Source organism: Mugil cephalus, chromosome 8, assembly GCF_022458985.1.
Source record: "Mugil cephalus isolate CIBA_MC_2020 chromosome 8, CIBA_Mcephalus_1.1, whole genome shotgun sequence".
Taxonomy (NCBI): Eukaryota; Metazoa; Chordata; class Actinopteri; order Mugiliformes; family Mugilidae; genus Mugil; species Mugil cephalus.
In genome coordinates, this window is record NC_061777.1 from 17378178 (window position 1) to 17391364 (window position 13187).

The 13187-nt window shown below is 40.8% G+C and overlaps 1 protein-coding gene across 1 annotated transcript in view; it reads left to right on the forward strand.

Annotated features, from left to right (window-relative positions):
• Nucleotides 1–13187, forward strand: part of LOC125011927 (phosphatidylethanolamine-binding protein 4) — a 51869-nt gene that overhangs the window by 9223 nt on the left and 29459 nt on the right. Inside the window, exon 4 of the mRNA XM_047591448.1 lies at nt 12444–12545. Coding sequence (XP_047447404.1) covers nt 12444–12545 — 102 coding nt within the window. The remainder of the gene's footprint in view (nt 1–12443; nt 12546–13187) is intronic.

A 13187-nucleotide genomic window follows, 5' to 3' on the forward strand; every position in this document is an offset into this window, starting at 1 on the left:
ACAGCCTCCTTTGTTTTTTAGAACTAAGTAATCACAAAGTTATAAGTGATCGTGTGAAGTTTACTTAAGACCCAGATGCTTGGCTTAGTGGCATTTTGCCAATAATGTTTTGCGCTTCTCATTTGTGGTCCGGCACAGGGTTTAGTTACAGTTGTGTACCAATCCTCTGATTCACCTTCTTTGAGAACAGCTTCAGGGCTGCTCATAATGCTTAACTCTCCATAATGCCATCCCCTTCATCTCCCCAGTGGTCTTATTGTCTTAACTCTGGCTAGAGAGAGTGTACCAAAAAAACACAAAAAAACAGGTTAATGTTTGGCTCAGTGAAAAGTATCTGAACTTGTTTAGTTACATTGTCGGCCTCTTTTCAGTGCATTTAACGTTCATTTGATTAGATAGAGAAGTTCACTTATTTTTCTGTGGGAATTAAAAGTCGGTTAATGGTAGAGGTCCATTGTACGTGTTGATTGATCTGAGCGAATGATAAACCTGCCGTCTTTGTCAGTTCTCTGATCCTGTAGTTTGGAAGCAGAGAAAATGTTATGCAAATGATTTGTTAATCCCTTTACATTATTTGTTCCATTTCTCCCTTTCATTTCCACACTCAATTTCTAGCACAGCGAGCTGACAGGCGGACACCTTCAGATTGCTAATTCTTAAGATGTAGAGAAAAGTCAGTCGTCTGTCCCACATCTAGAATACACTTGCTTCAATTAATTAATGTGACTGTAATGATTTACCTGAAAAATGCACAAGTGGATCATTTAAAGCTTCAGGCACTTCACTTTAAAGACCTTGAACTTCCACCTTTACTTCTTACTACCTTGTGCCTTTTCCTACATGCTTTCACAAGCAGATTAACAGTCTCTCAAGAAAATACATTGACCTGCACAATTAAAGCTATAAAATCAGCATAAGCAGGATAAGACAGCTGAGTATAAGCCGAGAGAGCACATGAAACTGTGACCAGTGTTTTTCCCCCTTAGTTTTGTTGTCCCAAAGGTTGGTGTTAAAAATAATAAGAAAGAGGTGGGATGGTCTTAGATTCAAGAAGCTTAAAATGCAAAATCTTAAATAAGCCCAATTTTTCCCAGCCAATCGCGTAGCATTTCGGTGGGTTTGTGTTGATCGTCTCAACTGACTCACATACCGCCCCTCCCCAAATAAAAACACTAGAGATTTACGTGGCTTTTCAAAAAATGTATCTAGACATTTATCCAGCTTAATCTTCTTAACATATTAAAGTGATTTGCTTTACCCTGAAGTGGCTGAAGCTGCGAGCTCACCGCCCCTCATGGCACTAAGACCTCAGAGGCATTGTGGACACCTTCCGCTCTTGAATAAGAGGAAGGTGGGCAGGAGTCAACCTGCTCCTCAGCTGTGTAGCCGTGGCTGTCCCCACTGTGCGTCCATTTTACTTTTTTTTTTGTTCTGTTATTAGTCCAACTGTTGCACTCAGTCAGTGTTCTTAGGCACATGGCTCTGCCAGCACTGCCCACACTGTGGTGTGGAGGTTTGGAGCTCTCAGCTTTTGAGCTGAACTGAAAGAGCTCTCTCGCAGAGTAGGTGTTGGCAGGGTGCTTTGTTTCTTTCTGTGAATGTCATGAGAGGTATGGATAATGAGAAAAACTGAGGCACAGTGATGGCATGATTTATCCGGGTGCCAAGTTTATGCCTGCAGGTTCGGGCATTCTCAGATAGACGATGTGCTTAACCTTTTCTTCAGACGCGACACAAATCTGAGAATCAGTTGTGACGGTTACAATGTGTTTTTCTTTAAAACACCACTTCACAGGCCGCTCAGCTGAAATGTCCTGGTCAAACTCCAGTACTGATAATGTCCTTATTTGGCACGATGCTCTATGGATGCGCTTCAGGGCGTTCATTTCGCCAGATCTCATCAGCAGAGCTGTACGTCTACACTTGGAGACACTCATTGTAGCTGAAGTCGTGTACCATTTATTGTCACCATGGTATTTAGCGATGGGGTCAGGGTAAATGTGCCGTTCCCTAGGCACAGTTTATATGATTTTTAGATAAGTCGGCTGAAATGGAAAGACATTCTTAAATTTGTCTTGAAATGACCATAATCATTAGTTTGTTTTATGGATAAATGCACCTTAAATAAATCATTTAATTTACTGCAGTGTTAAGGTGACAGATTTTTGCCCTTTCCGTGATTAAGACATTAGAAATAGTTTGGCTTCAGAACAAAATATCTGTTCTGTTTGATCAGTGCATTGTCCCAGGCTTTGTGGTTTATGTGGTAATAAGGCCCCCGACCTCTTCATAGGAGTCTAGTTTTCGTAGCTTTGTTACCTTTTCACTACATTTAGCTTGACTGCTTCTGAAATATATATTTATAATACAAACTCAAAAATATTTGGTTCACTATACATCTGATAAATAGATGCAGAAAATTCACACAACTGAGAAGCTCGAACTTTCCAGTGTGGTGGGATTTTTCTTTAAGTAATTGTTGATAAAATATTAAACAAATCATTTTAGCTACTACTACTGTACTACATTTTCTTGCGGATTATGAAACACAAGCATTGAAATAATGCAATGCTGTTTGCTGTCAATCTGACTAACTAATGAAAGACATTTAAAATGAAGCTGTTGATCTAGATTAGAGTAAAACACTGACAGATTAATGTAATTTTAATTTTTTTACTCCATGCATGGAAGACGCCTCAAAGGAAGATGAGAACATTGACTGCATAGGAAAACCTGCCGCCAACGAGAAAGCAGACGGCAACTGGTGATGCTCTTGTTGAGAGCACGTGTACATATGCTGTACCATAATCGTGATTTAACTATGCCGCGTTCACTCAATATAATGAAATCTGGTGCTGAATCTCTGCTCCGCTTATTCACACTGGCAGGTACTTGACCTCTTGTGCTTGGACTGAATGTTTGACAGGTGTTAAAATCATACGCTGAGGGTGCCCATGTAAAATGTTGTTGAACGCAACACAGCTACACACAGATGAGCTCTTCAAACAAAATATGAGTGGTAGCTTCTTTTCATATCACACAGAATAGGAAAAATTGATTGGAACTGGGAGGCTTAGGACTGGATTTTCCTCAACCATAATATTTTTTCTTTAACAACTGGAGCTTAAATTTAGATTTTTTTTCTGGCTTTGTTTTTTATTTCTTTGTCCAAATCCTATCGAGTGGTGCTGCAGGTTTTTCCTTGAGTAAAAAGTTGATATCGTCGTGGGGAGGGAGAAAAGACTTTTTTTCATGTGTGCAGGAATGTAGATTTCTTCCCCCCGTGAAATCCTAATTGTGCCTTGGAGGGCTGGTAGGGTATCTGTGCTCAGCTCAGCTCAACAGGATTTGTGTCTGTGTATGTTAGAGTATGTCTCTTAGCTTGAATACGGATATAACCCTTTCATTGCACAAGCTGCTGATTCTTCATATTTGCCGATAGGCTGATCCTGTACATCCGTAGCTTTTTATGGAAGACACTGAAAGTTTCTGTTTTGGAAGCGTCCATACATATATGTGTGTATATATATTTACGCTGAAATATTTTCATATTTGTTGAGAATTAATGCAGGTAACATTTGGATATCTTTTTAGCGAATGAGCCGTATTTCAAAATAAAACTCCCGAGAGCAGGTTTTGTCAATAGTAGGTGGTCAGATGGAGAATACATCACAGGTCAAAACTATCTCTGTCCTTTGCACCACCTGAGTTATTGCTGTGCATTTATCTATGCAAATCCAGGATAAGATCCTATCTGCCTGCAGCGACATATCCCCCCGGATTTGGTCTACGTGAGTTAGGCAGGTTGTGGTTGACAGTGAGAAAGGAATTGCAACAACATATATGCAAAGATTATTGCTGTAGTCATTAATTGTTGCTTGAAAGGGGATTAGGATTACCAGTCCTATAGAACACTTTAACACCTGTCTTTCCTCATATCTGACAATGTTACTTCAGTTTTCCTTATTTCAATATCAGTTCAAGTTGGCAAAATAAAAAAAAGGCTGATTTATTCAAATGAATCATCAGCGCTGGAAATGATTCAATATGTGCCACATTCAGATGGGTGATATATTATTCCCTTGGGGAGAGGCAAAGATGGAGCTGTGGAGCTGTTTTATTTGTGCTGTCTTTATCAGTGTGTCAGGCAGAGAGGCTGAGCTTGTTCTCTGTGAATGGACGAGCCCTTGAACCATAAACCTGTACCTCCTCTGATAACAGTTTTTGCATTGTGATGTAAGCGCCATTCTCTGCGATGTCCTCTCTGACAGGACTAAATATATCAACATGCACAAAATGATCTGTCAGACGAATTATTTTATTTCAACCAGTTCTCTGAAACTAAGGATTTTCTGTGCAGTGTCTACCGCGTGTGCCTTTGAAGACATATTGTGGATTTTGTTAAGGATTCGAAGCGGAGCGGAGCATTGTGGTTGTATTTGTCTCCGAGCCTCGCTAATGTTTTGCCTGCGGTGAACATTTTCGCTGTACGTTGTGTCTTTCACACCTCATGGTTTATATATCGTTTAGTGCTGTTTCTGCTTTTGGGAGCGCGGACGGCTCTTACGTCTGAAATCGCCACATCTTCTAAGGTGATAAGAGTGCTCCCTGAATTACTCAGAGCCCGTGATGACATGGCCCTGATTGTCAGACGGGTGGGCTGGTGACACTGGAACACAGACGGTGCTTGTCTGTTTGAAATATTCGGTTTCAAGCTTCCAAGCCCTGGGCAGTCCTCTCTCCCAGTCTCCCAACACCCAGCTTCGCCCACTGAAACAAGACTCTTCCATACTGGAAAATCCGGCCCTGTCAACTGGCAGTCTGGACTAGGTTCAGCCCACACGCCGAGCACCCCCCCACCACCTCTTCCACCCCTTAATAGGCACTAGAGTTTGCCACCCCATGTAGATGCCTTTTGGTCGCCATCCATGGATGGCGTCAATAGCATCTTCCTACACAACAGTGACTGAACGGAGGGCACAAGAAAATGTGGGAATAATTTACACTTTCTCACTGTACTACCATCAGAAACCATAATTAATCATGATAGAAAAAATGTGGAAGCCATCTTGGCTGGTGAAACACGCAGTGCCTGTGAACAGCCCTGACACCTTTAACAGCTCTGATGGCCAAATAGGAATGGGTGTCAGAGTGCTTACAACTAAGCTCCCTCCATGGCAGCCTGTTTCCCAACGACTTCAGAATTGTGTCTGCTGCATGGTGGTTTGTAGCTGCTCAAACGCTTTAATATATTTTATCTATCCTGAGTGGAAATAAAGACAAATTGTGTGGTGTTAAATGTAACAAAAAAAAAAAAAGATAATAGACTAAAGCAATTGTTCTGTGAAAGTAAACAAGACTGTTAATTTTAGTCAGGCTTTCGCTCTCCTTACTCATCCCAAATACAAAAACCAAAGAGTTTGAGTTTGCCAAAATAAATTGTGATTAAGTTAATTTTAGAACCACATATGAGCTTTAAAATCTCCCTTCATACCTTGCATAAACTTGTTTTCAGTTGCACACTAACCAAAACATCCTCTGGTGGAAACAGATCTTTATTCATTTACTTACTTACTCATGTTCTCAGAGTCAAACCAGTTGATTGAGGCTCCAAAATCTAGGTGAAGTAATTAGAATAAGCTTTAACTTTTTTCCTTTTTTTTTTTTTTTTTTCCAGGCTGCACTTGGTGGTAAAATAGCAGATCTATGACTCTCAGTGTGCGACATGCTTGACAGATTAATTATGGATATGAGTCCATTGCTATAATTTGACTGGGTTGCGTTCTCAGCAGCCAAACTACATGACAAAAATATTTCCCTCTCGCCTCATTTAGCACAGGCTGGAATCTGAGGCTCATATTCCAGCACCTGGCTGCATGCTACAGCCAGGTGTCGGGATATGAGAGTACCTGTTAGTGGTAGTTACTGTGTCTGAGCATGTGCATTTGCAGAAATGCTTTCATGGCAGTGTGTAGGTGTATGTGTGTAAAGCCACCACTAGAAAGTGTTGAAAGCCTCAGCTAGCAAGATCGCATCCAGGGTGACTAATAAGCTTAACATGAGCACGGCTGTGTTCGCATGCATGGTGCGGTGAAAGAAGTCTTCAATGTTGAGAGAAATGCAGAAATGGTTCCCTAGGCTCCTACTAATTCCTTCACCCCCCTCAAGCTTCAATCAGACTGTGAACCATCTTACTGTTAGCTATGGCTCCGTAGCAGTTGCAAAGTGCACACCAGAAGTACGAGGCTTCACAAACAAAGTTCAGGACAGGCTGAATTTAAACATTCACCAAGTTTATCCAAGAGCACTTCTTTCTCGGTTTAGAGGCTGAAATAAACAGTATTGTGCGTTAGTTTCTAGTGACAAAGATCAGTCATTGCAGAGGCTTCCAAATATTACATTGTCTCGTCTTGCCTTCTGTCTTGTGTTAATTTGATTAAAATACAGCATATTTGCATATTTATATATTCAAACAGGAAAATGTGATTATGCAATTATGTAAACTTATGGTTCATATTCCACTCTGATTCCTCTTGAACTGCTGCCCTCCTCACAGCTCACTCACTCGTCAGTTTGGCCACGGATCCTGGGGAAGTAGCAGCGGTGTCGTCTTTACGTTGTCTTATGAATATGCGCTCGCATCCACATGTGACTTTCTTTTGACCATGTGGCTCCTCGATGTGTGGATTTATAAGCCACTTCACACTCCATTCCTGTGTGGGAGGAGGCTGAGTTAAAAATAGGCAGTTTTGGAGGTAGTGAGCAGCCTGCACTGTGTGAAGCACTTAAGAGCACACGGGAGAACTATTGGTATTCTCTTTGCATGTCATTTATTTGTGTCAATAAACAATTTGAATCGCACACCGGCAGTAGTTACCAAATTGCCCATGTCAGATTGTATAAGAGTGTCAGAGGCAACATACGATTAAAGCAGTGAGGTTGTGACTGCATCTAATCTTGTGTGTGTTAATGTGAAGTGTGTGTCGATTTCAGCATTCCAGTGATTTAGTTTTAGGTTTAAAATGACACCGAGGCACTTTTAAGAGACATACACCTAAAAAAGGAAGATATCCATATATATGTCTCTCAACAAATATACTTCATTTGGCTGATGTGATGATGGTTTAAGTACAATGTTGAGGTTGCTGTACTTTGGCGAAAGGTTCCTTTATGTTACACTTTATGTGCTGATCCGTTCGACAGTCCTTACTTACTGCAAGTTTGAATCTTTATATATCATTTAACAAATCTGTCTGCTCTGGTCAGACATCACATCATCAGGCTCTACGTTGTTTAAGGCGATACAGCACATCATCAGGCAGATGCTGCTTTATGTTTTCGAGTTGTTGTCCTTGTCAGTACGCAAGAAAACCTCAAAGAGATTTCTTCATATTTGTATATTTCTTTCCAAATAGACTCGGGGGTGAATCGAGAGATCAGATTATAGTGGTAAAAGGTCAAATGTTGTTGTCGCCCAATAAACTTTATTTTTTGTTCGTTGTTCAGGAATTCTTAGACTAATTGTGACAACATTTCACACAAGTGACAGGCCTACTTCATATTGATGTCATAATGCTTGTTAACACCCACAAGGATCTGGGCTGGCATTGATGTAAGTGAAACTTTAGTTTAGTTGGTGGAGACATTGAACCACAGGGCGGTAATTCTTGTTTTTAGACACTGTTCAGTTTTCAGAGTTGAATTGTTTGCAGTGTGAAAGAACCTTTTTGTTGTACATGTTTCCATTGCAGACTGTGATGATGGCAGGGGGGAGTATGAACTAATCCACTGAAATTACTGAAGGATATAAATTTAGAAAATAACAGAAATAATGCCATTAAAACAGAGTGGAGTGCAGAATTTTATTTCAATGTGTAATTCACATAATCGACATATCCATAATAACATAGCAGTAAAGGAGAGATTTCTTTTAGGATTTAATAGCATAAACTAAGTGATATGTGTTTCAAAATCAATTAATCTAATTTGATTAGCATCTAGATTTTGTACTCCTTATTATTAGCGTACTAATATTAGAACAATTTGAGACTAATACATGTGAGACTATACATGTGACATAGAGATGGTGAAAAGTTGCAATAAAACCTATAAAAATACTTTTAAAATTTTAAGTAAAATCAAATTAACAGACAATTAAATATATACTTGTAATAATATGGACACAGAAAAACAAATGGTATGTTTTCAAGTCGTCACCTCTAACTGACATATGATGAGGAATAATGAGAACCTACTGTATATGGGGGCTCCTCATTTATGTGTATAAATTAATTAGTTTTACAAGGAAATGCTTATTGACATCTTAATTAGAATAAAGCATCTGCAACTCAGTGTGTACATAAAGGTATGAAGATGTTACTCAGGATCCTGATTATGTCTGTAAAGATTTGCAGTGACCCAGGTCCAGGCTCATGGTACATTTAAAACAAGGGCTTAAAAAAAACACAAACAAGTCCAGTTGCATTTGCCTTTAAATCAAGTCATCGATTTAAGCCGAGTCTTATGGCAAAATAGTTCGAGTGAGGAGCAGTGAGGTTTCAAGACTTCTACAGATGAGCGGTGGGGGATGGGCTGTTATTAATGACAGCGAGGACCTCACCTGTGAGGTCACTGACCTCTAGGTGAGAGCCACAGCCCCCCTTCTATCTCCATCTCATCTTTTGGTGTGCGGCTCCCCACTTTCTGGCCAGGATTCAATTACTGCTGCCTGGTTGACCCCTAACCTGCTCTGCACCAGAGTGAACCTCATCTTCTGACCCCGGCAGTCTCACCACTGTTAACCTTCCCCGTCACTTGCTCTTCTGCCCCTCTAACTGGTATCTGCCTCCAAAATGAGACCTTGTCACTTTTGCCCTGTGTTTAAAAGTCCACACAACTTTCTCCTGTGAATGACCGATTCCAGATTATATGTTTTGTTTATTTTAAAGTCCTTTTTTGTTCCTGCCTGCAAAATAGTAGAAGAAGGTAAAATAGGTGAGAGTAATTTCCTCCATCATCTTGACATATTTACTTCATCAGCTGTGTTTTATAGTTCTTATGTTTCTCTATTTACAGATTGATCTTTCAACCTCGCTCTAAGCTGCAGTCGATGGTTGTTAAGCCATCACCGTCTCTTAATCACAACACAGATACCTGTTAATTACCAAACGAGTTCAAGTGTTTTTGCTACTTAAACAGGGATTTGGGATCGATGCATTGCACTGCTCTAGGCCGAGCGGTGAGCACAGTTGACCATTTAATGAAACGTTGTGGGTTCTGCGCGTACAGTCTGGAGGAGATGAAGAACAAGGTGGATAAAGCAAAGGGTATATTAATAGGCAGCTGCACGGATGACACAGTTTGGTATTGGGTCAGGGATAAAGCATGAACTTGTAAACTCACAGAGGGGCCTCTCCTTCCTCCCTCCTTCTCACTAACTCACTCTCGCCCTTCGTGGTGTCATCAGTTAGCAAAGCTGGGCTCGGGCAGCTCTACGAGAGCGGCGATTAGCCATCTCTCTGATTCTCATCCCCAGCAGAGTTCACTCAAAGGTAATACAGTAGTTTACACCCTCAGAGACGCTGGTTTGCCTCTGCCTTTGTTCTCTGCAGTCTTCAGTTTTGCAAATACAGTATCCATTCGATGCTATTGGCATAGAGTGGGAGTTTCTCTGTCATCTCTTGTAAATAAAACAATACGAAAATGCATTTCTAAAAACTGCACCTGCAGCTCCGCGATACATAAACATGAAGATGTATAGAGTTCATACATTCTCGCGTGTCCCCGAAGAGAACACCTTCCCGTTCCTTTCTACCACTGACCAGTAGATGTGACAGAAATGCCCAGGGTTTGTTCCACCCGCCTGGTGTCTGAGGTGTGGTCTCAATGGGCCGTTTTGTTGTGATCACAGCAGGCAGTGGGAGGTTAATCCCAAGAGAATGCAGGCTCAATCTTCCCCCGCCTCCAGCTTTCACCCAGGGCCTTCACATCCCCTCCTCTATAATGGCCCGATAGAGCTCTGTTGCCTGTGGCCGACACCTACCCAGATTTCACTTATCTCAGATTATTATCAAGTCCTGCATGCTTTTTTCAAAGCATAACGGAGTGGGCTTCTGACCTTTCACCTCTTACAACATAAATTAAGTATATGAACGAGACGAGACACAGAAACACTAATACTCGTCCAAGTTTTGAACAGTGTCCTCCAAAACATAGAATATGAGCTGTCAGTGATCGATTTGCAGTATATATTAGCACCAGACCTGAATCAGTTAGTATTAATGATTAATCCTCATAAGGATTTCAAGCATATTTTCAGACAAATCGTGCCTTCTAGTGTAAAGCTATGAGAAACAGCTCTGTTAAAACATGTTTTGATATACATTTAGTTTGTTTGAGCCCAGATAAATTATTTCAGATGGCAGAATATGCATCTGTTTTTCCCTGGAGTCTTTCGCACATATCTGTGCGTAATTAATGTGGATTTTGACAGATGGAGAAAAAAAAAATGTCCTCGTAAGAGAGAAGGGTACATGCCACAATGTGTGAAGTGCAAGCGTGGTGGGAGCTTCTTGTATTATTTGCTCCCCATGCCAGCTGGACTCGCCAGATTCTTACAGGTAGAAATTCAAGCACTAAATATGCAGACGGCATTAAAAAACAGAGCCCACTATAAATAGACAGTGTTTTTGTTGTTACAGTTGGAAATTAATGTGAAATGTTCTTAATTTTGTTCTAAATTTGGCTTTAGAAAAGCCAAACCTGTCCAATACAGAGTATCTCCATTCATGGTAACTTTCGTGAAATATCCAGTGAAGTGCAATTCCTTTGATTGGTAATTGTGACTGGGGGTCATTTTAATTTAAATGCTTTAACTGCCTTTTAGTCTATGCATGTGTGCGTTTGTATGTGTGTGTGTGCGTGCGTGCTGTTGTTTCAAACCATGTTATTTCTGAATGCATCGGGGTCTGACTTAAATATTAGTATAACTACATTATCACAGTTTCTTTGCCTGGTAGCAAACATGTACAAATGAGGATTACAACTCTTGAGAAGGCAACAGGTCATGGTTGGTAAGCTGCCCAGGGGGGTCACTGATATAGAGTCACTTTTGACAGGCTGTGGAGGAGGCTCTATTGTTGCTGGTGTGTCTGGATGTTACCTGCAGGCACTATCACTGAGACTACAGTATTATCCTATTATTAGGCTTAGTTGTTTACGCTTATTACTGCTTGTCAGGTAGGCAGAGAATCCTTCTGAAAATGAGCATCTGCAGAAAAATACACGACTACTTCTTTATCTCATTCAAGTACATCGGCTTAGGATAATTTTCGGGGGCCTGTAAGAATGTCTCGATAGGACAACAAACAGAAACGTAAGGTTTATGTTTACATGGAAGCATTTGATTCTTTGAAAATGTTTTACCGCACCGCCGACTGTGTTATTTGGCAGTCAGTCTGAGAATGTAAGATGCGCTGCGTCTGTTTTATATGTATTAAAGCTGATATCATAATGGTCTCGCCTCGGTTGAAAGTACATATACAGTAAGAGGATGTTGTCGATTGAAAAAGCCTCGATTAAAGTCTCTGTTTGTAGAGGAAGCGAACAAAATAAAAAAAGCCCATCATATGGTCTGGCAGATTTTGGGCACCAGACCAGGGATGACAAATGTGCTCTCGCAATAAATCAATCTGCTCTCATAATTCTCTAACTTTTAGGGACAGACAGAATGAAGATTTTCCGGCAATTAAGCCGCCAAGTCAGCGTCCAATAACTGCGATCAAGTGTTAGTTAAGATGCTTTTTCTCTCACTTTATCCATTGACAGATTGAGGGGTATAAAGATACTTGGTAAATGGCAGAAAGTTACTGTGAATATGTTAACGGGAGGATTTGGTATCTGATCCAAAACGTTGTCATTTTGTTGATGTCACAGTAATGATATTAAGTTTAAGGAATAAAAGGGAAGACGGACAGTGCTCGCTGTGACTTGTGATTATCACTAATACAGTGCATATTATGATAAGAGCTAGTGCCTTTTCATATTATTTTAACCTTTACAGTTGAATTGAAGAGTGTGTTATGATTGTGTGTCAGACAAATACAAAAAAAAAAAAAAGTAAAGACAAAAAGCTGTCTTCTGGCTTTGTGAGCTTTCTGTACGCGGCTGGAAATTCACACCGCTTAAGGTAGACAAACTTAAAGCTAAGAAGAAAGTAAAGCATCTGTTTTGAAGCATTTAAACTAAGTATTGTTGACTGCTGAGATGGCTGACAAGCCTAGGGCAACGTGATGCACCAACAGCACATGTCTGCATTCATAAAGCGAAAGGGATCAGGTACCGCTGTTACTGGAACTGCCTGTGGGCTCATCACAGTGTGTGTGCTGCTATGGTAAATGCTTTCTGTGTAAAATGTAATAATATGAATCTTGTTCTGTCTGCAGGAAAAGGCGTACGTCCTTGTGATGGTTGATCCTGATGCTCCAACACATCACGAAGATAAACCTGCTTTCTACTGGAGGCACTGGTTAGTCGTGGACATACAGGTACAGTCGACATTAACCTCTGATCTCACTTAAAACACTCATGTTTTGGCGATGGTGATACAGGCAGTATTTGTTATTGGATTACAGACTCATACGGTACAGATTTATGAAGTAGTTCTTGGTTGTTGTTTTTTTTTTTTTTCTTGAAAATTGTGCATTTTCATAATCTCGGGTCTCACTTGGCATGTCTTGTGTTTACATCTGCACTTGGGCCGACGGTAAGGCTGAAAAATTATGAATGGTTTTTAAGCCTAACTTAGTTAAAAAAGGATGCCAAGTTTGAAAAATGTTAATTTTTCATATCATGTATCTTGTGCAATAAATGCCTGTGACAAAAGTGTGGGAGTAAGTCTTTCTAAATGGCTGTGAAAGTTTGCAAGGCCCTGTCAGCAGCAATTTCCCTCTGCTGCAGAGAGCCTGGGACGTGTCAATGCAGGCGTGTGAGACTGAGATTGAGGAGAGCAGCATGCGAGGCGCACACTCTTTCTCCCATAGAGCTCCAGTCCCTCAGCTCCCCCTTCAGTGGAGAGATCTTGGCAGAGTGTCCTCCCTTCATCTGTTCCCCCAGGCAGAGCAGCTCCCCCAATGATCCACACTTCTCCATATTTTACACCCCCGAAATGGGCACGGCTCCGATCCCCT